General features: G+C 44.3%; 1 protein-coding gene and 1 non-coding gene across 4 annotated transcripts; both read right to left on the bottom strand.

Annotated features, from left to right (window-relative positions):
• Positions 1 to 1,982: 1,982 nt before the first annotated feature.
• CXCR2 (C-X-C motif chemokine receptor 2) lies at positions 1,983 to 23,989 on the bottom strand. 3 transcript variants are annotated; one of them, XM_003925553.4, is made up of 4 exons: positions 23,550 to 23,989; positions 12,694 to 12,756; positions 9,711 to 9,762; positions 1,983 to 4,667 (listed from the first exon to the last, which is right to left on the bottom strand). In XM_003925553.4, the coding sequence occupies exon 4, from the start codon at positions 4,640 to 4,642 to the stop codon at positions 3,566 to 3,568; it is 1,077 nt and encodes a 358-aa protein (XP_003925602.1). In that variant the 5' UTR covers positions 4,643 to 4,667; positions 9,711 to 9,762; positions 12,694 to 12,756; positions 23,550 to 23,989; the 3' UTR covers positions 1,983 to 3,565. The 3 variants fall into 3 exon arrangements, with proteins under 3 accessions (XP_003925602.1, XP_039326091.1, XP_074255133.1); XM_039470157.2 differs by lacking the exon at positions 23,550 to 23,989 and adding an exon at positions 13,669 to 16,239; XM_074399032.1 differs by lacking the exon at positions 23,550 to 23,989 and having other exon boundaries at positions 1,983 to 4,545; positions 12,694 to 13,658.
• On the bottom strand, positions 21,842 to 21,982 carry LOC120364527 (U4 spliceosomal RNA). Its single transcript, XR_005579764.1, has one exon. It is a non-coding gene; the product is annotated as a U4 spliceosomal RNA (small nuclear RNA).
• Positions 23,990 to 24,573: the final 584 nt, after the last annotated feature.

A 24,573-nucleotide genomic window follows, 5' to 3' on the forward strand; every position in this document is an offset into this window, starting at 1 on the left:
AGGCAATTCTCCTGCCTCAGCCTCCCGAGTAGTTGGGATTACAGGCATGTGCCACCACGCCCAGCTAATTTTTTGTATTTTTAGTAGAGACGGGGTTTCACTATGTTGACCGGGATGGTCTCGATCTCTCGACCTCGTGATCCACCTGCCTCGGCCTCCCAAAGTGCTGGGATTACAGGCTTGAGCCACCGCGCCCGGCCTATTTTTAATTTTTAAAAAAATCTTTTGAAATGAAGTTTCACTCTTGTTACCCAGGCTGGAGTGCAATGGCGCGATCTCGGCTCACTGCAACCTCCGCCTTCTGAGTTCAAGTGATTCTCCTGCCTCAGCCTCCTGAGTAGCTGGGATTACAGGAATACACCATCAAGCCTGATTAATTTTGTATTTTTAGTAGAGATGGGGTTACTCCATGATGGTCAGGCTGGTCTCGAACTCCTGACCTCAGATGATCCACCCACCTTGGCCTCCCAAAGTGCTGGGATTATGGGCGTGAGCCACCGCGCCCAGCCTGGGGTGCTTTTTAATGTCACCCACAATAGACAGGAGGCTGCCTTGATTTAATGAACAAGTCTCTGCCCATTCTGCAGAGACTGGGGATTGTGGTGGAGAGAGACGTCATGAACTCGGAGAGACAGTCAAAAATAGACAATGGTGCTAGGGTGAGAGGGGAAGCAAGAATGGCCAGTTCAGACTGAGCAGGCAGATCAGGAGACCCTGGGACTCAGACTCAGAAACGTCAGAGGGAAGAAGTCAACAACTCAAAGACAAGCCCCAGATTCGCCTGTCTTGGGATGGCGTGGTTGTAAATTGTTTGTGCCAAGACTTCTTGAGAGAGAGAGAGAGAGAAAGAGAGAGAGAGAGAGAGAGAGAGAGAGAGAGAGAGAGAGAGAGAGAGAGACTGGAGATAGAGATGAATAAACAGAGTTTACCTAGGCACACTTTAATCTCTGCCTCATTTTCCTAGGCTTATGGTTCCCTTATTATCCTTGGAGAACCATGTTTTCTCCATTCCTTGTTAGAGGAAAGAGCAGAGTCCTGAAACCAGAGTGAAGCCTAGTTTGGCCTCCTGCCTCTGGGAGTCATCTCAGGGAGCCACCTGGTCCATCAGCTTTGCCCAGGCAGAACACCATTGGTTCCTCTGGCAAGTCAGGTCCTTGGAAAATACACGTTCCCCTGCATTTCCCTGCTACTGAATCAGAAGCTGTTCCCAAGACTGGGCCAGAGCAGATGAGTCATGCTTGGTCCTGAGTTTAGCAAGTGCCCAGCATAGAATGAGCAGGGAAGAGGAGATTGTTGCTGCTGAATGCAATAGGAAAGGCACTTTCGTGGCTTCTGAGTGGAAGTTTCTGGCCCCTCAAGCCCTCTAGCTCAGAGGTGTGCTTCTGCCTGCCTGTTATCTCCCAGATTTAGTTGTTAACCTAAGGGGGCTGTTTGGGAACTGTGGATGTTCAATTCCTCTTGCCTCCTTCCTTCCTTCTCAGGCTGCTCAAAGCCAGAGCCCTTCCTGACTAAGACCCTGCAGAGACAAGCCCTAGGAATTTGAGCACCCCGAGGGCTAGGCGCTGTCTGTTTTGGTCACTGCTGCGTCCCCCCATTCCTCGAACAGTCAGCTTGCCATGCTGTTGGAGGCATGATTGGAATGTTTTATTTTCTCCTAATGACAGATTATAAACCACTTCCCCATTCTGCAGTTGGGTTCTCCTTTCAAACACAGAATGATGGGTGTGCGTTTGGGTGGGAGAGACGGGAGAGGGAGGGACACTCTCAGTGGGTGCTGCCGGCTGAGCTGGGAGAGCTCTCTGCCTTCCTGCTACCTGATCAGGGGATTTGGTGAACTTACTCAACCCTCTGCACCTCCTAAGTCCCACCCCTGGCACTCTTGACTAAAGCTTCACCCAAGGACATAAGATGCCCTAGAGTGTCCCAGAACATATTTCTTTCCATGATACGTAGTCTACAGCAGGAAGCTCAGGTTGGGGACGAGGGGTTGACAAGGCTGGGCTCCATCTCTATTTCATCTTCTCTCTATGACACAACAAATAACAAAGAGTCTTTACTTCTTGTAAAGACTCACTCAAGACCTCCGCTCACCCTTGCCCCACTTCTCTGTAGCAGTTTGGAAGCAGTAATAGAAACACCCAAGTAAAAATGGTTTATCAAAAAAAGTTATTTAATGAAATCATTTAACAAAAAATATAGGCAGGTGGTTCCAGCCTTGGTTTAATCAGCCTTGGTGATTAAAGTACCTTTTGGGGTTCAGGTTTTTTTTTTTTTTTTTAATTGATATAAAGTATACATAACACAATTTACCATTTTAACCATTTTGAAGTGTCAATTTCATGGCATTAATTACTTTCACATTGTTGTACAATTACTACTTTGTATCTTCAGAACTTTTTCAACATCCCAAACATAAACCTTGTGCCCATCAGGCTGTCACTCCTCATGCTTACTCCTCTCAGTTCTGGTAACTACTGTTCTCTTTCTGTCTCTGTGAATTTGTTCACTCTCAGTACCTCATGTAAGTGGAATCAAAATACTTATCTGTTTATGTCTGGCTTATTTCACTTAGCATAAAGTTTTCAAGCTTCGTCCGTGTTGTAACATGTATCAGTACTTCATTCCTTTCTCAGGCTGAAGGCTACTTCGTTATGTACATACCACATTTCGTTTAGTCATTCATTCATTGATGATCATTTGGGTTGTTTCCACGTTTTGGCTCCTGTGAATAATGCTGCTATGAACATTAGTGCATAAATACCGGTTCAAGTCCCTGCTTTCACTTGTTACGGGTCAACTCCTAGAAGTGAAATTGCAGGATCATGCGGTAATTCTGTCTACTGTTTTGAGGAAAGCTGCCACACTGTCTTCCACAGTGGCTGTACCATTTTATATTCCCATCACCAGCACTCAAGAGTTACAGTTTCTCTTCTACAACTTCATGGACTAAGATGGTGTCTCGCTTTGTTGCTCAGGCTGGAGTGCAGGGGCGTGATCTCGGCTCCCTGCAATCTCCGCCTCCTGGGTTCAAGTGATTCTCCTGCCTCAGCCTCCGGAGTAGCTGTGATTACAGGTAACTGCCACCACACCTGGCTAATTGTTTTTGTGTGTGTTTTTAGTAGAGACAGGGTTTTACCATATTGGCCAGGCTGGTCTTGAACCCCTGATATCAAGTGATCTGCCCACCTCAGCCTCCCAAAGTGCTGGGACTACAGGCCTGAGCCACCACACGCAGCCTGATTTTCTTTCTTTTGATACTAGCCATCCTAATGAGCATGCAGAGCTGTCTCACTGGAGTGTAGATTTTCACTTCTTACAACACAGAGTGCCATGGGCTCAGGGGCAGGATGGACAGAGCTCCAGCAGGTGACGTCGAAATTATGGTGAGGGGTGGGGCGTCAGGGCAGGCTTTCTAAACCATGCAAGGGAACCTAGTGAGAACGTGGCCTCCTCTGCTTCCTGTGACCACTGACACTGAGACCAAGAAGAACCGGTGGACATGAGGCTTGGAAAGCAACTCTGAAGGGAAGGGAGGAGTCACGGGGCTGCACTTAGGCAGGAGGCCTTAGAGAGTAGTGGAAGTGTGCCCTGAAGAAGAACCAACAAAGGAAGGCCTGCTGTCCTTGGGCAGGAAGTCCTTGCTGATCAGGCCATGTGTGGCTAGGATCCGGAGGAGTCCATGGCGAAACTTCTGGCCGATGAAGGCATAGATGAGGGGGTTGAGGCAGCTGTGGAGGATGCCCAGAATCTCGGTGGCATCCAGGGCCCGGTCAATGTCATTGCGGCGCTGACAGGTCTCCTTGATCATCTGGGTCCTCATGAGGGTGTCTGTGAGCAGGACCAGGTGGTAGGGCAGCCAGCAGAGCAGGAAGATGAGGACCACAGCAAAGATGACGCGCATGGCCCGGTGCTTCTGCCCCATGTGGGCCTTAAACAGCGTGCGCAGGGTGAATCCGTAGCACAACAGCATGACCAGCAGCGGCACAATGAAGCCAAAGGTCTGGGGTAGGATCCGCAACACCATCCGCCATGTTGCTGTATTGTTGCCCATATCCTCATAGCAGACAGGGCTAAAAGAGGGCGGGTAGATGGTCCTTCTGAAAAGGAAGACGGGCAGGGACAGGATCAAGGACAGACCCCAGATGCTGAGACATATGAACTTGACCAAGTAGCGCTTCTGGGTCAATGTGCGTGTGGCATGGACAATGGCCAGGTAGCGATCCATGCTGATGCAGGCCAGTAGCAGGATGCCACTGTAGAAGTTGACTTCCTTTAGGAGCGAGACCACCTTGCACAGGAATGTGCCAAAAATCCAGCCATTCACCTTGGAGGCAGCCCAGATGGGCAAGGTCAGGGCAAAGAGCAGGTCGGCCAAGGCCAGGTTCAGCAGGTAGACATCGGTGACAGAGCGGCCAACCCTGCTGTATAGGATGACCAACATCACCAGGGAGTTTCCCAGCAGGCTCAGCAGGAATACTAGGGCATAGGTAATGACCACAAAATACTTGTTGATTTCCAGGGATTCTGGCTCACATGGGGCAGCATCTAGTAGAAGAGGGGGCAGGTCAGAGCTGTAAGTGTAATTACTAAGATCTCCAAAGAAATCTTCGAGGTTGTAGTCATCCCAGTTAATATGCTCCATTTTTGAGGAAAACTTAAATCCTGACCTATGGGAGAGAGATGAGGGTTACCGCACAGTAAATTCCCCAGATTCTTGCCCATCCACCCAAGAAATTGGTATAGGATTCTTTGTATTGGCTTGAGTATTACACTGAAGTAATTTTCCCTTCAAATTTGTAACTAGTAACTCTTAGGTTATGAGTTAAATTTGGTGATAAATGGTATATTTTATGAAAGGACCATAGTTCTCTTTAATATAAGAGAGAAATTCTTAGCATTTCTTTTAACATCACCATCACCTAAAACTTTGTAAAAGTTCTCTTCGGATAATCCCCACAGAATACGCAATACTACCTGGATCCTTCAGTGGTGAGCATCTTTGGCTATAAGGCTGGGTTTAATGTTCAGAGATGTGAGCCACCACTCAGTTCTTTCTTTCTTTCTTTTCTTTTCTTCTTCTTCTCTGTTTTTTTTTGTTTTGTTTTTTGTTTTTTGGTAGAGATGGGGTCTTGCTATGTTGCTCAGAATGGTATTAAACTCCTGAACTCAAGTAATTCTGCTGCCTCTGTCTCCCAAAGTGCTGGGAATACAGGCATGAGCCACTGCACTCAGCCCCATTCAGTTTTTATTCAGGGTATTAAGCAGGTCCTCCAACTGGACTGTACCCTCAGAAAAGATTGTGGTTTGACTATAAAGCTGAAACACGAATCCCTTTGTCCAATTTTCTGAAAGTTATTTCAAAAGACATATTCTGGAAAACAGTTTGAAGAATATTGGCGTGGAGTTTTGGAAGGCTCGAGCTAGACGAATCTTTAGTTAATTAGTAAGGCCCAGCATTTCTCTTTTGGGCAGAAGGAGGCCAGCTCTGGGAATGTGTGTGTAGTTTGGAAAAGTATATTAAAAATAATAAGCAAGCTGGCTGCCTGATTCTCTCTGTGGGTGGAAACGCAACAGGTTATTTGGGGAGCAGGCTAATCACTTGAGGTCAGGAGTTCAAGGCCAGCCTGGCCAACATGGTGAAACCCTATCTCTGTTAAAAATACAAAAATTAGCTAGGCATGGTAGTGCACACCTGTAATCCCAGCTACTTGGGAGGCTGAGGCACAAGAATTGCTTGAATTCAGGAGATGGAGGTTGAAGTGAGCTGAAATGGCATCACTGTACTCCAGTCTGGGTGACAGAGTGAGACTCTGCCTCAAAAAAAAAAAAAAAAAAAAAAAAAAAATGTGTCCCAGTGTCTCAAAGAATAAGTCAACTAAAGCAAACAGCTCCTTAACTAGCTTCTTTTTGAACCACAAAATAGATCACCCTCCTGTCATTTCCTTAGAGTAAGGGATGACCATCCTACCACCAACCATGTCCAAGTCCATAACCTACCCTCAGATGGAACCCAGTGTCAGAGAAAAACCAGGAAATCAAACGCCCCAGGACCCACTTCACACTCACCAGGCTGGGCACACTCAGAAAAAGATACCCAAGAATAATGTGGGTGAGGAAGTGGAGAAGTCAGAACTCTCCCACATTGCTGGTGGGAATGAAAGGTGGAGCAGCTGCTTTGGAAAACAGTTTAGCAGTTGCTCAAAAAAGATAAACATAGAGTTACCCACCACATGAACCAGCAACCCCATCCTAGGTATATACCCAAGAGAACTGAAAGCTAATGTTTATAGCAGCATTCATCATGAAGTCCAAAAAGTGGAAACAAACCAAATATCCATCAGCTGATGAATGGACAGACAAATTGAGGCACAGTCATGAGCAACTGAAAGATGGATCACATATACCAGTGGTCCCATAAGATTATGCTGCACTTTTAGTGTTCTTTCCTATGTTTAGATATACAAATAGTTACCACTACGTGACAATTACCTACTGTATTCAGTATTTAGAAGCAGTAGGCTTTATCATATAGCCCATGCTATAAATCATATACTCCACGATGTTTACATGACATATTTCTCAGAACATATCCCCATTGTTAAGCAACCTAGGACTGTATTACATTCAATGAAATATTATTCAGCCATGAGAAGGAATGAGGAACTGATACACAATACAACATGGATGAACATTGAAAATGTTAGTCTAGGTGAAAGAAGGCAGACACAAAGCTTTTCCTATTGTGTGAATTCCATATGTGTGAAATGACCAGAATAGGCAAATGGGTTGAATCAGTAGAGACAGAAGGTAGATTGGTGGTTGCCAGGGGCAAGGGGAGTTGGGGGAGGGATGGTAATGAGTATGAAAATTTTCTTTTGAGTGATGAAAGTGTTCTGGAATTAGTGGCAACGGTTGTAGAATATATTAAAAACTCTAGACGGCTGACTTTTGTGGTATGTGGCTTACGTCTCAATTAAGAAAAAGATTAAGCAAAGGGTGCACAGCCTTGCAAAGCCAACACAAACATTACAACAATAACAAAAGTCCTAGGGAGCATTTCTCTTTAGCAGAAAGGAAGTCTCTGTTATCATCCATCATATGTAGCAAAGAAGAAAGCTTAAGAGGATTAAGTAAAACTGAAAAAATAATGCCCTTTCCCCCCAAGAGTCGTGGAATTCTTAGCCAACCCTTCCTGAGAAGCAATTACTTTCCCTTTTAAGCTATGGGGGCCAGATAAGTTTGCATTCCCAGCATGCCAAGGCAACTGATAGAAGATTCAATCTGTTGATGAACCTAGAGAGGCATGGTGATGACGGTCAGGCCCTGCTTGGCCAGAAGCCTGAGGAGGTAGTGAGAGGGCTGGGAATACAGCTTACTGGACCAGTATGGTCAGCAAGACCTGAAAGAAGTCACCAGCTCTGCAGACCCATGGTCGAGAACAAGTTTGCTTAGAGGCCCAGGGTATGTCCAATGAAGTCACGAGGTCGAAGGTGGATCACCCTCTGAGAGCAGATGATTACAGATGCTCTTAAGGGAACAAATGACCCAGGAGAAGACCCATCTTCGAGAGTAGATATAGGGCATATTGGGTGCAGAGAGCCTGTGCTCTTGGAGAGCAGAGCTTTGCATATATAAGCATTGGCTGTGAGAAGCCGGGGCTGGGGCTGGGGCTGCTGCAGAAACTGCTTTGTCAGCACAGCAGCAGTGGCAGAGCATGTTTCACAGGTAAATCCTCATTGCGGATAATCTAGTGCTCAGCTGTGCTGGGGGTGGCCTGGAGGTGTATGGGTGAGCTCATGTTCCGAGGCATTACGGGTCAACTTGAGGTTCCAAGGGAGAGGATGGTATTAAGTCAACCTGCGTATGGTCCATTCACATTATGTTCAGGACAGAAGGTAGAGAGTTCAGCAAGGAGAACCGGGTCAGGCCAGTGACTGACAGCTCCTGGGGTAGGAAGTAGGGGTGTTTGTTGTTGATGTTTGTTTTTTGGTTTACCAATCTCTACAGAGGATGACTTGGCAGTTAGAAGGACAAATTAAGGGAAGGAGATGACACATCTGAGGTCTACATTGTCCTCACAGGTACATGATCTCCATGGCTCATTATAAATAGATATGATTAGGCTCTGTTCATAGAAGACCAAGGCACAAGGAGGATCAGCTGACCTAACAGGAAGACTCAGAAACCACCTTGTGATCTCAGGGTGGAGAAGTGGTACAACCAGGGTTCCGGCTCCAGTGAGGTGTAAAGGGCTCCACTTGTATTATTTGCAGACTCTAGCCCTGCCTCTTAAAAAAAAGTGCACCTCATACATTAAATGTATTTAGAAGCTAAGTTCTTGAGATATCATGAAATCAACCTGTATATTGTGCACTCACAGCCTCTGATATTTTGTGCATTGCTCCCAGAATGAAAGAAACAGCTCTTGCAGGGATGATAAACCAAACAACTTTCAACTGCTGGGTCCGCCTGACCACCCAGTCATATTTTCCAGGATCAAATGGGGGCTTCCTTGACTTAGGGAAAAAAATGCCAGCCCTTAGTGACTCATGGTGGTTTGGAAATTCCATAGATGATGGCGTGAATTCTAATTTATTACATAAAAATGCTATAGAACGAGAGACATTTACAAGATCTCAAACATCTAAGGCAATCTTTTTAACAACAAAACAATTAAACAGTCATTTTAATACAATTCCAGTATTCTTTCCCTCTATAAATATAATCCACAGGCCAGGTGCAGTGGCTCATGCCTGTAATCCCAGCACTTTGGGTGGCTGAAGTGGACAGATCACAAGGTCAGGAGATTGAGACCATCCTGGCCAACATGGTGAAACCCTATCTCTACTAAAAATACAAAAATTTGCCAGGCATGGTGGTACGCGCCTATAATCCCAGCTACTCAGGAGGCTGAGGCAGAATTGCTTTAAGCCAGGAGGCGGAGGCTTCAGAGATCGTGCCACTGTACTCCAGCCTGGGTGACAGAGCAAGACTGTCTCAAAAAAAAAAAAAAAAAAAAAAAAAAAAAAAAAAAAAAAAAAGCCAGGCGCGGTGGCTCAAGCCTGTAATCCCAGCACTTCGGGAGGCTGAGGCGGGTGGATCACAAGGTCAAGAGATCGAGACCATCCTGGTCAACATGGTGAAACCCCATCTCTACTAAGAATACAAAAAATTAGCTGGGCATGGTGGCGGGTGCCTGTAATCCCAGCTACTCAGGAGGCTGAGGCAGGAGAATTACCTGACCCCAGGAGGCGGAGGCTGTGGTGAGCCGAGATCGCACCATTGCACTCCAGCCTGGGTAACAAGAGCAAGACTCCGTCTCAAAAAAAAAAAAAAAAAAAAAAAAATCCACAAATATTTGCATTTAGTGTAGGGAAGTGGGAAGTCAACAGTGCTTAGCCCATCCTCAGACCCAGTCCTAGCCCAGGCAAGGAGGGCTGGCTGAGTCTTGGAAGGCCACCAGGCCAAGGGAAGAGGATGGGCAGCTGGTTGCCCTGAGGGGTTGGAGAAGGCGGTGGGAGAGAGGAATAGAGATTCTCTCTTTGGGGAGAGGGAGCCCCAAAGTGAGAAAATGAAGAGGCCAAGGGGTGAGGGTGAGGGGCCCCCAAGAGTGGGGAGAGATGCTTGCGATAAATGTAGGCTTAGTGTCAGGGTGAACAGAGGACAGAGACATGCTAGCTGGTGGGAAGGGTGGGTGTTCTAAGACTTACCAGGATGCTGGGCTTTTCACCTGTGGAACACCTCCAGGACAGCAGCTGCAGCCTATGAAAGGGAGGTGGTGGTGAGAACACAGGGGAGGAAGTGAGTGGTGGATTAGATTGCTCAATGCAACGCAGGGGTGGAGCTGCTGAGGGTGCCGGATGATTCTGATAAATTTGAATAATTAGTCCCCAGGTCAGCCCTCAGATGCACAGTCATTTTATGGACTTACAGAATTTATATTGGAAAGGGACCCAGTGGGTTTTCTAGCTAGTCTTTCCATTTTACAGATGGGAAAACTGAAGCCCAGAGAAAGGAAATGGCTTGCCCAGGATTGCATGGATTTCTCTCATCTTTGCTGTATCTCAGAGCCCCCGGCTCCTTCAGCTGCCCTGTTTGAGTCTCCTGGCACTCCAGCTGCCTCAGGTTCCCCCGTTGTACCCTTGGCAGTAGTACTAAAGCTCTTGAATGTCTTTCACGTGTCAAGGGGGAGCAGCACACTAAGGCGACAGAGCTGGACCGAAGCTTCTGGTGAGTCTGGTGGTGTTCCTGCCTGAACCTGATGCATCTACTCCTCGGCCCTACTCCTGCCTTCATCTTACCCCTCACTCCCCAACCCTCTGCTCTGACCACAAGTCCATCTCAGGGTATTGATATTCCTTCTTGGCTCATACACTTAGCATTGGGTCTGAGAACCCCAACTTTGCAGGAGCTACCACCCTTGGAGCCAAGACCCTCTAATTTGGAAAGAAAGCCTTTCGGTAGAAGTGAAGATCCCGCTCAAGTCCAAATACATTTTTCAAAACAGTATTGAGTGACCCTAAGAATGTATTTTATCAATTTGCTATTGATTACAAGTGAATGAATTAATCCAGGTAGAGCCATGAATGCGAATTCTGCTCTCTCCCAAGCTCTCTCCTCCGTTACTCCTTACCCTGTCTCTTGCTCCATGCACCCCAGGGCCCAGAGGGGACACAGAGCCTGTGGCAGACACACTTAAACTGCCTACCTATCCCAAGGAAAGAATCTCTGAGACCAACTGTTCAGCAAACGTTCCTTAGTCTTCGTTACATCTCTTTCTCGTGCTGGGGAAGAATGCAGTGACACCTGGCCAGTTGATGCGAAAACCAGATAGAGGCCCATTACACATGGAGAGAGGCAGATGAGAGCAGAGCTGGCTGAGCAATTCTGGGCAAGTGACTTTTCCTTTCTGAGTCTCAGTTTACTCATCTGTAAAATGGGGCCAATGCAAAATCCAACTCATGGGGTTGTGGTGAGGGTGAAATGTGGGATTGCTTGTAAAGCACTTAAGACATATGTAAAGTACAATGTCAGCTTTCATCGTTGTGATCATTATTACTGGAAAGTTTGTTCACTGATACCATGCTGCCTCTCTCACCACATCCCCAATCAAGGGAAAGCAGTGGGCAGTGGGTCTGCTTTCAGGGCTGACTTTGATGACATCTAATTTGCTTTGACCTGTGTATGAATTGTCATATTAACTGTAATGTTGAGTGTCGGTCAAGTTCTGGCTTCTGGGCAAAGTGCTTTTCAGAATTTATATCAGTTAATCCTCAGGACAACCTCATGAAGTAGGCACTTTCTGGATGAGGAAACGAAGACTCTGAGAGGTTAAGAAACTTACGTAGAGTGATACAGCTGAACTAGGTTTTCAGCAGCTTAAAACACTTCTAAAAATCTGCTCTCAAATCCTATGTCCTGTTCACTGTAATAAGGAGCAGGATCCCAGCCTCAAGTTTCTGAGCTCCATTAGGTACCTCCCTGTGTCTCAGACAGCCAGATACAAAGGATGTAAAGAGGGGAGTCCAGATTGGACATTTCCTAGTCAGCCTCTTTCTTCATGCCCCTTAGGTCAGTTTCATTTCTGTAGAGATCACTGCGGTTATACAGAGGGTGGAGTGAATTAGAAAACTGGCTTCTGGTGTGGTGGCTCACACCTGAGATCCCAGCACTTTGGGAGGCTGAGGAGAGCAGATCCCCTGAGGTCATGAGTTCAAGACCAGCCTGGCCAACATGGTGAAAACTCGTTTCTACTAAAAATGCAAAAATTAGCTGGGTGTGGTAGTGCACACCTGTAATCTTAGCTACACGGGAGGCTGAGGCAAAAGAATTGCTTGAACTTGGGAGGCAGGAGTTACAGTAAGCTGAGGTTGTGCCATTGTGACAGGGTGAGACCCTGTCTCAAACAAAACCAAAACCAAAACAAAAACCTGGTTCTGCCATTTATGGGCAGGGTGAGCTTGGAGAAGTCAGTCTTCCTGGGCCTGCTGTGTGCCTTTGCAAAACGGGAGCTTCTTCTAAGTCTCTTCTGTCTAGCATGGTAGCTACTAGCCATGTGTAGCTATTTAAATTTAAATTAATTAAAATAAAGGCCAGGCAAGGTGGCCCATGCCTATAATCCAAGCACTTTGGAAGGCCAAGATGGGTGGATTGTTTGAGCCCAGGAGTTTGAGACCAGCCTGGGCAACATGGTGAAACCCTGTCTCTACAAAAAAAAAAAAATATCAACAAAACATTAGCTGAGCGTAGTGGTACATGCCTGTTGTTGCAGCTACTTAGGAGGCTTAGGTGGGAGGATCACCTGAGATCTGGAGGTTGAGGCTGTGATAAGCCAAGATCATGCCTCTCCACTCCAGCCTGGGCATTGGGGTGAGACCCTGTCTCATACACACACACACACACACAGACACGGGAAAAAAATGAAAATGAAAATTCAGATTCTTAGTTACACTAGTCACATTTCAAGTGCTCAGTAGCCACATGTGACTAGTGGCTACCATATTGGACAGGGCAAATCTAGAACAATTCTATTACTGCAGAAAATTCTTTTGTACAGCACTGTCTAGGTGAAGAGTTAGTTGTCTTTAGCTCTAAGGTTCTACACTTCTCAGGGACCTCAGAAGAGGCTGAAGTTTCCAGATCCCTTCTATTAGAAGTACATCCCCAGCATCTCCGACTGAACAGGTCACCTACCTGCTGTTATTGGAGTGGCCACCGAAGTCTTCAAGATGCCTCAAGGTTGGATGGTAGTCAGAGCTGTTACACAGAAAAAAATGAAGCCTGGACGATGAAACTTCTGGGTTGAGAGGGGGGAAATCCAGGAGGCCCTCCTGGGGAGGTGTTCCTACAGAGGAACAATGAGGTCTGTCCTGGGACTTTGACCCAGGATAGGTGCCACCTAGTGATTCTGGGATGAGCACTGTGGATTTTCACATCTTCCTGTCTGATGGCTTCTGGAGGAGCCTACCAGTCTGAAGGTGGAGATTTGCCTACCCACCTTCTGTCTCTGAGTGTTTTGAACCTGCACTTCCTTTTTTAACAGGGAAGATGCAGGCATCCCAGCCCCCCTCAACAGACTTGTCTTAACTCACACGCAGTTTCTTCCTTCTTTCCAGGGTCAGAGTGAGAACTGTCCCTCCTTCTATTTCTGTTGAATCCCCTGCAACTGACTGTGGGACCCATTGCTTCTCTGATCCTTGAGGATCCTGCTTTCTCTCTCCTCTGTCCTGGCTCTTTTCCTTCCATCACATCTTACTTATGCCTTTATCACACTCCCTCTGTCCTAGTACCCTTTTGCTAACACAGCTGCTCTCTCCGCTTCCTCTGCTGCTCAATAAATATACTGCAACTGGCTTCCTTCCTACTGCTCCACTGAAATAGCTTTTGCCAAGGTTTCCAATGACCTCTGGGTTGCTACACCCAACAAATTCATTTTTTTTTTTTTTTTAGACCAGACTGCTTTTCCCCCCCTAAGACAGCAGATTGAGGCAGTGTTAGCATGCCTCTCCCACTTGGAAGGACAGAGTAGTGTGTAGAGATTCACACTGTAAATTTTTTTTCTCCAGGAATGAATGCGGGAAGTGAACAGGAAAACTGGAAGAATCCACAGAACTTTTGAAAGAAGTGGCAGGCTGCAGCCTGGTCTGTGAGACAGGCAAAAAAACTCACCTCTAAGAAGAATAGTACTGGACTCAGGAAGGAGAAGACGGCTGCCTATTTTCAGCGATCACCACTGCTTACAACACCCTGACAAACCAGAAGTCCTGAGTCTGTTCACGTGATAAGTTCACTGTAATTATAACCAGCATTCGAGAAAGTCAGCACTCTAAGCCTATCTATCTACAGCCAAGGAACCTTGCAGAGTTTATGTCACTGCCCTCCCACTTCTGTCAGAGGTGGTGCTGGTATCCACTGCTGGGAGCCTTGAAGACAGGTCACATTACTGGATCCCTTGTAGATATTCCCCAGCACCAGCCCAAAGTCTGCCTAGACCCCGAAGCGTACTGTAGTCTGGCTCTCAGGAAGTCCCATTCTTAGAGGAAGGGGGAGAACATCGCATCAGGGGAATACACTGTGGGACAAAAGAATTTGAATGGCAGGCCTTGAGTCCCAGATCTTTTCACTGGTGGGAAGTTTCCTATAGCAGAGATACAATTGCCCTGCTGGGCAGAGGAGGAAAAGTTTGGACCTCTACCCCAAAAGGCAGGCGGCCTCTGGTATTGTGAAGGGTCCTAGAGAAGGGGTCCTTGTTCCCCCTGCTATACCACTGCAGACAGAGCTGGGGCTTCTCCCAGAGGAATGCAGCATTGATGCACCTATAGACAGCCTTCCTGGAAAAAACCAGGGTGATTGCATCCCCATGGGAGGAGCACTTTTCACATTCAGGCTTGCATGACAGGCAGTCACAATTCCTCTCTGCTTGGAACATCAACATTTCTACAGATGAAAAGAACTGCCTATCTGATCTGAACAGCCAGAACTCTGGGACAGGGGTGAGGCTGGGAGGTGAATAGCTTTCCAGCTGGCCTGGTGGGGGTCCTGAGGTAGCTCCTACCCTTCACCCTGAGAAAACCTCAGCATGTCTAATTAAGATCTCTCCCAGCCACCTTCATCAAGGCTGAGATCTTTGCTCATCTACCCACCTGCTTTAGCTACAACTGATGCCTACCCAGGGATACTTCCCCTACTGGTCTGAAGCCTGAATGATCAACTCAGTAAATAAAATATTGGTGAAAAATTAAATAAATAAAGAGTACACCATGAGAGAATGAATAAGCTTAAAGAGATTCTTACCATTTCAACCCTGTAGAAGACAGTAAACCCTCCCACACACCAAGTACATAACTACTACCACCAAGATCTGGGAAAGCCAGTGCACAAAGACTCTAACTAAGGAACTCACACAGAGTCTTCACTTCTAAAAGCCAAAAGTCTTCACCCATGAAAACCAAGGATCAAATTAGGCTAAAATAAACTATAAACATTAAAGTCAGTTCCTTAAGAAGAAAGAAAAAGAACTTAAAAAAAAGTCCAATAAAAAATAATTCAAGAATAACTTGAAAATAATTCAAGAAAAATAATTCAAGAATAACTAGTCTACTAAAATGAGAAGGAACCAGAAAAGTAATTCTAAGAAGGGCCAAAGGAAGGAGCTTTATCCAATCTTCACTGGTTTCCAAAATTAATTTTGTAAGAGTACTTTTTTAAGGTATGATTCATGCGTTCTACCTGTCCAGAGCTCTGGGGTCGGTTCGGTAGGCACCATGGAGTTTCCATTGGATAGCTAACGCCTTGCTGACAAGGTTTAAGCAGAAATGTTAAACCCAGCATGGACAGAGATATTCATGGCCTGGGGGTCTGGAGAATCAGCAAGCTAGGAGTATTATAACCAGTAGAAGTAGGAATAAGGTTATAGCCAATGCTTCTTGCCACATAGAGACGGTTGTAGAGGGAGAGAATGTGTTCTCCGCTTGGCTTTGTATCCAAGGTACCTCTGATGCTTTCACAACATCCTTTAAATTAAAAGGATAAACTATTGCAGAAAGATAAACAGTTGCAGATGTAGGGGCTTTCAGTTATCAGCAGACACATTACAAGGGGCAGCTGGTACTACCAGCAGACACATCCCCAGGAGTGGCTGGTATAGCTTAACTCGATATCTTATCAGCAAGGACATTCCTGGGTCTGCTTGGAGTCAGCTTAACCAGGGGAAGATTAAAAAAAAAAAAATGTTGGGCGGCGGGGCGACAAGCAAAGAAGCTAACATGGAGTCTGCACAGCTCTTAGCTAAGAAAGAGTCAGTTAGGCTAACAAAGGGTAAGTTATCACAGTAACACCCCTGAAAGATCATACTAACTCTCCAGCAATAAATCTAAACCAAGATAAATTTTTGAAATACCAGATAAAGAATTCAAAAGGAAGGATTATTATTATAATTATTATTTTTTGAGATGGAGTTTTACTCTTGTTGCCCAGGCTAGAGTGCAATGGTGTGATCTCGGCTCATTGCAACCTTTAACTCCTGGGTTCAAGTGATTCTTCTGCCTCAGCTTCCTGAGTATCTGAGATTACAGGCATGTGCCACCACGCCTGGGCAATTTTTGTATTTTTAGTAGAGATGGGGTTGACCAGGCTTGTCTCAAACTCTTTGCCTCAGGTGTTCCACCTGCTTTGGCCTCCCAAAGTGCTGGGATTATAGGCATGAGCCGCCATGCCTGGCCTAGAAGGTTGATTATTAAGCTACTTAAGGAGATATCAGAGAAAAGCAAAAACCAACATAAAGAAATATTAAAAAAAACCCAAAACAGTTCATGTTATGAATGAAAATATTTCCAGAGAGGTATATATCACAAAGAAAAATGAATCAAAATTTTTCTTCATAAATCACCCAGTCTCAGGTAGTTCTTTATAGCAGTGTAAGAATGGAGTAATATACCCAGGCACTAGTTTCTCCAGTTCTTTAATGTTTAACTTACGTATTCATCAAAATTATAGTAAAGGGTTAGTGGAAATTAACCCTGGTTGCTAATGAAAACCTGACTTCCTTCATAAGAATTCATATAAACTCAAGATAAAGGGAAAAAAGATATTCCACACAAATGGAAACTAAAACCAAGCAGGCATAGCTATTCTTATTGCAGGCAAAACAGACTTTTGAGCAATAACAGTAAAAAAACAAAAACAAAAACAAAGAAGGACATTATATAATGATAAAAGGATTAGTCAACCAAGAAGACATTACAATTCTAAATTTATATCCACATAACACTGGAACTCCCAGATTTATAAAACAATTACTAACAGACCTAAGAAATGAGATAGACAGCAACACAGTAATAGTGGGGGACTTCAATACTCCACTGACAGCACTAGAGAGATCATCAAGATAGAAAGCCAACAAAGAAACAATGGTCTTAAACTATACCCTAGAACACGTGGATTTAACAGATACTGACAGGACATTCTTCCCCAAAACTGCAGAATATACATACTTCTCATCAGCACATGGAACATTCCCCAAGACAGAACTTACGATAGACCACAAAACAAGTCTCAATAAATTTAAGAAAATAAAAATAGCGAGTATCTTCTCAAACCACAGTGGAATAAAACTGGAAATTAACTCCAAAAGGAACTCTCAAAACTATACAAATGTATATTTGTATATGGGGATTCAATAATCTGCTCTTGAAAGATTTTTGAGTTAGCAATGAAATCAAGATGGAAATTAAAAAATTCTTTGGTATGAATGATAATAGTGATACAATTTATCAAAACCTCTGGGATACAGCAAAAGCAGTGCTAAGAGGAAAGTTCATAGCATTAAATGCCTACATCAAAAAGTCTGCAACAGAACAAATTGACAACCTAATGTCACACCTCAAGAAACTGGAGAAACAAGAACAAACTAAACCCACATCGAGCAGAAGAAAAGAAATAATGAACATCAGAGAAGAACAATATGAAATGGAAACAAACAAAAGCAATATAAAAGATAAATGAAACAAAAAGCTGGTTCTTTGAAAAGGTAAACTGAATTGATAGACCATTAGTGAGATTAACCAAGAAAAGAAGAGAGAAGATCCAAATAAGCTCAATTAGAAATGAAACTGGAGATATTACAACTGATAACACAGAAATACAGAAAAAATTCAAGGCTGCTATGAACACCTTTATGTGAGCAAACTAGAAAACCTAGAGGAAATGGATAAATTCCTGGAAACATACAATCCTCCTAGATTAAGTCAGGGAAAAATAGAAACCCTGATCAGACCAATAATAAGCAGTGAGATTGAATCGGTAATAAAAAATTGACAACTCCAAAAGTCCAGGACAAGATGGATTCACAGATGATTTCTACCAGACATTCAAAGAAGAATTGGTACCAATCCTACTGAAACTATTCCAAAAGATGAAGAGGGAATCCACCCTAAATCATTCCATGAAGCCAGTGTCACCCTAATAACAAAACCAGGAAAGGACATAACAAAAAATGAAAACCATAGACCCTGATGAACATAGACATAAAAATCCTCAATAAAATACTAGCTAACGGAATCCAACAGCACATCAAAAATATAATACATCATGATCAAATGGGTTTCATCCCAGGGATGCAGGGATGGTTTAACATACACAAATCAGTAAATATGATACATCACATAGATAGAATTAAAAAGGAAAACCGCCGGGCGCGGTGGCTCAAGCCTGTAATCCCAGCACTTTGGGAGGCCGAGGCGGGTGGATCACGAGGTCGAGAGATCGAGACCATCCTGATCAACATGGTGAAACCCCGTCTCTACTAAAAATACAAAAAATTACCTGGGCATGGTGGCACGTGCCTGTAATCCCAGCTACTCAGGAGGCTGAGGCAGGAGAATTGCCTGAACCCAGGAGGCGGAGGTTGTGGTGAGCCGAGATCGCGCCATTGCACTCCAGCCGGGATAACAAGAGCGAAACTCCGTCTCAAAAAAAAAAAAAAAAAAAAAAAAAGGAAAACCATATGATCATCTCAATAGACACAAAACATTTAATAAAATCAAACACCTTCAACAAAACATGCATTGAAGGGACTTAGCTCAAAGTGATAAAGCCGTATATGACAAACCCACAGCCAACATCATGCTGAATGGGGAGAAGTTGAAAGCATTTCCCCTGAGAACTGGAATAAGACAAAGATGGCCACTTTCATCACCCTTATTCAACATACTACTGGAAGTCCCAGCCAGAGCAATCAGACGAGAGAAAGAAATAAAGGGCATCCAAATAGGAAAAGAGGAAGTCAAACTTTCACTGTTCACTGACGATATGACTGTATACCTAGAAAACCCTAATGATTCATCCAGAAAGCTCCTGGATCTGATAAATGAATTCACTAAAGTCTCAGGTTACAAAATCAATGTACACAAATCAGTAGCACTGCTACTTAACAACAACGACCAAGCTGAGAATCAAATCAAGAACTCAATCCCTTCATAACAGCTTCAAAAAATAAAATAAAATGCCTAGGGATATGCTTAACCAACAAGGTGTAACCTCTCTACAAAGAAAACTACTAGACACCACTGAAAAATCGTAGATGACACAAACAAATGGAAACACACCCCGTGCTCATGGGTGGAAAAATCAATATTGTGAAAATGACCATACTGCCCAAAGCAATCTACGGATTCAATGACATTCCCATCAAAATACCATCGTCTTTCTTCACAGAACTAGAAAAACAATCCTGAAATTCATATGGAACCAAAAAAGAGCTGCAAAGCCAAAGCAAAACTAAGCAAGAAACAAATCTGAAGAAATCACCTGGCTACAAATTATACTACAAGGCTATAATTATCAAAACAGCATGGTACTGGTATAAAAATAGGCATGCAGACCAAGGGAATGGCATAGAGAACCCAGAAATAAAACCAAATACAGCTATCTGAACTTTGATAAAACAAATGAAAACATAAATTGGGTAAAGGACATTTCAATAAATGGTGCTGGGAAACCACATGTAGAAGAATGGAACTGGATCCCCATCTCCCATCTTATACAAAAATCAACTCAAGATGAATAAAAAACTTTAAATCTAAGACCTGAAATCATAAACATTCTAGAAGATAACTTTGGAAAAATCTCTTCTGGATATTGGCGTAGGAAAAGAATTCATGACTAAGATCCCAAAAGCAAATACAACAAAAATAAAAATAAATAAATGGGACCTAATTAAACTAAAAAGCTCCTGCATAGCAAAAGAAATAACCAGCAGAGTAAACAGACAATCCACAGAGTGGGAGAATATATTTGCAAACTATGTATCCAGCAAAGGACCAGTATCCAGAGTCAAGGAACCCAAACAAATCAGTAAAATAAGCATCTGACAAAGGACTAGAATCTAATATCTAGAATCTACAAGGAACTCAAATAAATCAGCAAGAAGAAACCAAATAATCCCATCAAAATGTGAGCAAAGGACATGAATAAACATTTCTCCAAAGAAGATATGCAAACAGCCAACAAGCTTGAAAAAAACACTCAACATCACTAATCATCAGGAAAATGCAAATTAAAACTGCAATGAGATGCCACCCGACTCCTGCAAGAATGTCCATAATTAAAAAGTAAAAAAGACAATAGATGTATGTAGATGTGGTGAAAAGAGACCACTTTTACACTGATGGTGAGAATGTAAAGTACAACCACCGTGGAAAACAGTGTGGAGATTCCTTAAAGAACCGGAAGTGGAACTACCGTTCGATCCAGCAATCCCACTACTGGGTATCTACCCAAGGGAAAAGAAGTCATTATATGAAAAAGACACAGGCACACGCAGGTTTATAGCAGCACAATTCACAATTGCAAAAATATGGAACCAACCTAAATGCCCATCAGCCAATGAGTGGATAAAGAAAACATGGTTTATATGCACCATACAATACTACTCAGCCATAAAAAAGGAACAAAATAATGTCTTTTGCAGCAACTTGGATGGAGCTGAGGCCATTATTCTAGGTGAAGTAACTCAGGAATGGAAAACAAAATATCGTATGTTCTCAGTTATAAGTGGGAGTTAAGCTATGAGGATGCAAAGGCCCAAGAATGTTACAATAGACTTTGCGGATGCAGGGAAGAATGTTGGGAGGGCAGGGAGGGATGAAAGACTGCATGTTGGGTATAATGTACACTGCTTGGGTGACAGGTGCATTACAATCTCAGAAATCACCTCTAAAGAACTTATCCATGTAACAAAAAACCGCCTGTACCCCAAAACTATTGAAATATAAAAGAAACGCACAAATACACAAAACTGTTTGAATATGACAAAAATAAAGCATTCATATTGTAAAGAATGCAAGCAATAAAAGCACGGAAAACACAGCTGGAAAGTCTCCCTTCCATTCCTCTTTTCACCCATGTCTTTTCCTCAGGTAAGTACTGTCTACAACTTGGTGTGTACATTTTCCCAGAATTCTCCCTATGCAAATACAAACATGTTTTCCTTCCTTCATTTCATAATAAAAAATACATGTCTACCGTATATTTGTATATGTCTTGTCTCAAGTGATCCTGCCATCTAAGCCTCCTGTGTATCTGAGATTACAGATGTGAGACACTGTGCCCAGCTGAATTAATTATTCTTATCTGTTTCCTTTTTACTTTGGATTGTTATTTTGTTATTATTATTATTATTATTTTTTGGACTCGAGCGATTCTCTCACCTCTGCCTCTCAAAGTGCTGGGATTTCAGGCAAGAGCCACTGTGCATGGCAAGAAATATACTTTTTTTTTTTTTTTTTTTTTTTGAGACCGAGTCTCACTCTGTTACTTAGGCTGGTGTGCAATCTTGGCTCACTGCAACCTCTGCCTCCCAAGTTCAAGCCATTCTCATACCTCAGCCTCCTGAGTAGCTGGGACTACAGGTGTTCACCACCTCCTGGCTAATCTTTGTAATTTTAGTAGAGACAGCTTTTCAAGCCATGTGGGCCAGGCTGGTCTTGACCCCTGGCCACCAACCTCGACATCCCAAAGTGCTGAGGATTACAGGCATGAGCCATCACTCCCAGCCTTGAATTATTATTTTGTTATTGATTTATATGAGCTTTTTATATAACTGGGGCATATTATGTTTTGAATATTTGTCAATCATGTTAAGACATTTTCTTCTTGTCTGCTGTATGCTTTTCAACTTTATTTATGGTGGAAAGTTATTGTCCAGGTCTAACTTAATCTCTATATCATTGAATCCCACTGATCCACTCTCCTCTATTTCCTTTGATCTCTCTTGGTCTTGTTTGTTGCTCTATTTCTTTCTTTCTTTCTTTCTTTCTTTCTTTTTTTTTTTTTTCAAAATCAGTCTCCGTAGAGACTGTCAAAAATTGCCAGTGCCGACTGTATTGCAAGTTGTCACGGCGGGGTATTGGGAAAAGTTTTCAATTAGCAATAGTCACACCTCGGATAAACCTCATTGGCTACGATACTGCCACTGTGCAAAGCTTGTTGCTCTATTTTTAAATTTATTCCTCAAATATTGAGGTTCCTGAGGATTCTACCTCTGTTTTCTTCTCTTCTCACTCTACCTGCTCTCTTGGTGAGTCCACTGGTTTTCATGGCTTCAGATGCCATCCAGTACTTGCCAGGGTCTCCCATACCTACTGCTCCCAATCAAAGTCTCCCCTAATTCCAAAGTATGACATGCAATTACCTCCTGAAATCTCCCTGAGAGCCCACAGATGTTGCAAATTCAACATGTAAAAAACTGATCTTGTTGTCTTTCCTGACACATCTTTCTCCTGAGTGGTTCCTTGTTCAGTCGTCTGCCAAACCAGAAATATACCTGCTCCTCACTCTTCCCCTCATTAACATCACTCCTGACTGTTTCCTCCTCATGGTCATCACTGACAGTGTTAGGCAACACTTTATTCTCTCTCACCTCACCTAAGGCGATGGTCATGCAATAGTTGTGGGTTCTAGACTGGGCCTTGTGAGTTAGGATCCACCTACCTGGCCCTGGACTTTGGTCAAGTGATTTAATCTCACTGGGTCTCAGTTTCATTATCTGTGAAGTGGGTATAGGGAGAGCAGCTCCTACATGGGGTTGTTATGTGGATTAAGTGAATCTATATTGATACACACTCAGAATATTGCTTGGCTCTGTCAGCTGCTCCTCATCCTCTTCTTCCTCCTTTCTCCCTCCCCCTCCTCCCCTACATGTACTCTGCCTCAAATAGTTCCCCCTTCAATCCACCCTGCAGTCTGCTGCCAGAACGAGCTTCCTAACAGTACAGGGGATATGAATTTGATCACTTTCTTTTCATCTTAAAATTCATCAAGAAACCTGAGTACACTCAGGTAAAGTCAGACTCCTGAGCCAGTCACCTGGCACCCTCCGTCTAACTCCTGTTATTTCTCCAACCCTGTAACCTCAGGCTCCCCCCACCCCCAACACAGAACCCTTGACTCCGGCCGCAGGGAACCCTTTACAGTCCTCTCAACTCCCAAGTTGCTGTTCTGGTTTCCCCTGGGGTCTTGGTGTGTGTTTCCCTTTTCCCTGGGATGGTCTTTTCCACTCTTCCGGTTTGGCCAACTCTCCCTTTGCCTTGCAAGTGTAGCCAAGGGTTTGTACTTGATCATCCATTTGGCTGCTCCGTCCCCCATGGTGAGGTTCTCGAAAGCAGTGGTTTCATACATATTTTTATCTTTGTCTCTCCAAACCAATCATATCATAGATGCCTAATACATTTTTGTTGAGCACTGAATAAATTGACAGGTAGGGAAAACTGACGTACATTGGCGCATCCCAGTGACATCTAATTTAAAGAAGTAATTATGTTGCCCCAATTACCCAGGGCGTCCCCAGCCTATGAATACAGATGAAGTCACATCAATAGCAGCCACCTGGATGGCACCGGCTCAGGGCCCATGTGCTCATGCTTCAGCCCTGTAATGAGCTCCACAGGGTCTTGGGAAGTCTGTTGGGGGTGTCTCCTGCGTGCTTCTCTGGGCTTTGCAGTTACTGGACATGCACCCTAGAGTCACCACTGAGGAAGGATGGGCGTACTTACGGTGCTAGGCTCTGGGAGGTCTCTGGTGGTCTTCATGGATCTCTCTGCTTGAGAATCCCCAAAGTCTAACAAACTTCTGATTTCTTTTTGGAGCTCTTTTGCTCTCCACTGGACTTGGTGCAGACTCATCAGGGGCAGTGGTGAGCTGGCTGTTGGTCTTCGGCACTGTCCTTCTTTTCCCCAAATAGTGGGAGAAGGTCCAGCTCCCCCATTCCTGGCCCCTGATTCCCGTCTGATGAGAGGTCTCTTCCCGGAGCAGTCTCCTTGCTCTGTGAAATGGGCTTCAACCAGTCCCCCTCCCCACCCTGAGAACACCCAATCAATTCATTAGGAAGGTCTGAACTTTGTGCTGGAGTTCCTGTTAGAATATGACTTCTGCTACAGTAAGAACTCCGCCCTAGTAAAGGTAAGTGAGTGAGCCTCATTTCCAGAAAGAGACTGCTGCCCTTGAAGGTAGTGGAAATTCTATTGCTCTGATTGCTCTAGGAACCGCCCCCACCAACCCCGCTTTCTTCCCTCACCCTGTTATTGTGTTTGCTAAGCAGAAGTTCTCACCAGCTCTCCAGGGCAGAAACCACTGTTGCAAAACTCTTGCTTTATGTGAAGGTAATGGGATGCAATCTGGGCGGCCTAACCCTAAAAGGCCGTCCAGAGCTCTGGTCAGAGCCACGGGATTGCCCAACTGCTGTGGAGGCTCTGGCAGTGCCTGCAAGGCAGAGTAGGCAAGAGTTGTGTGACTCCCTGTTAGGCCACAAAATGTGTCTTAGAACCTGTGTAGGGCAGCTAATCATCTTATCATAGCGTGTGGGCTGCCCTTCTTCCGAAACAGTATTCTCAGAAGCACCACAATCAGGTGCCTAGTGAAGGACGTACACCTTGCGTAAGTCTTCTTGAAGAGTACAGGGGATATGAGATCATGCCACAGTACTGCATAGCCCACATCAGCGGTCCTTATCAAAGTCTGGCCAATGAACACTGCACAGAGTCACCTAGACTCAGCCCCTCCCTCCAGATGCTCTCAACT

The sequence above is a fragment of the Saimiri boliviensis genome, chromosome 5, assembly GCF_048565385.1.
Source record: "Saimiri boliviensis isolate mSaiBol1 chromosome 5, mSaiBol1.pri, whole genome shotgun sequence".
Lineage (NCBI taxonomy): Eukaryota > Metazoa > Chordata > Mammalia > Primates > Cebidae > Saimiri > Saimiri boliviensis.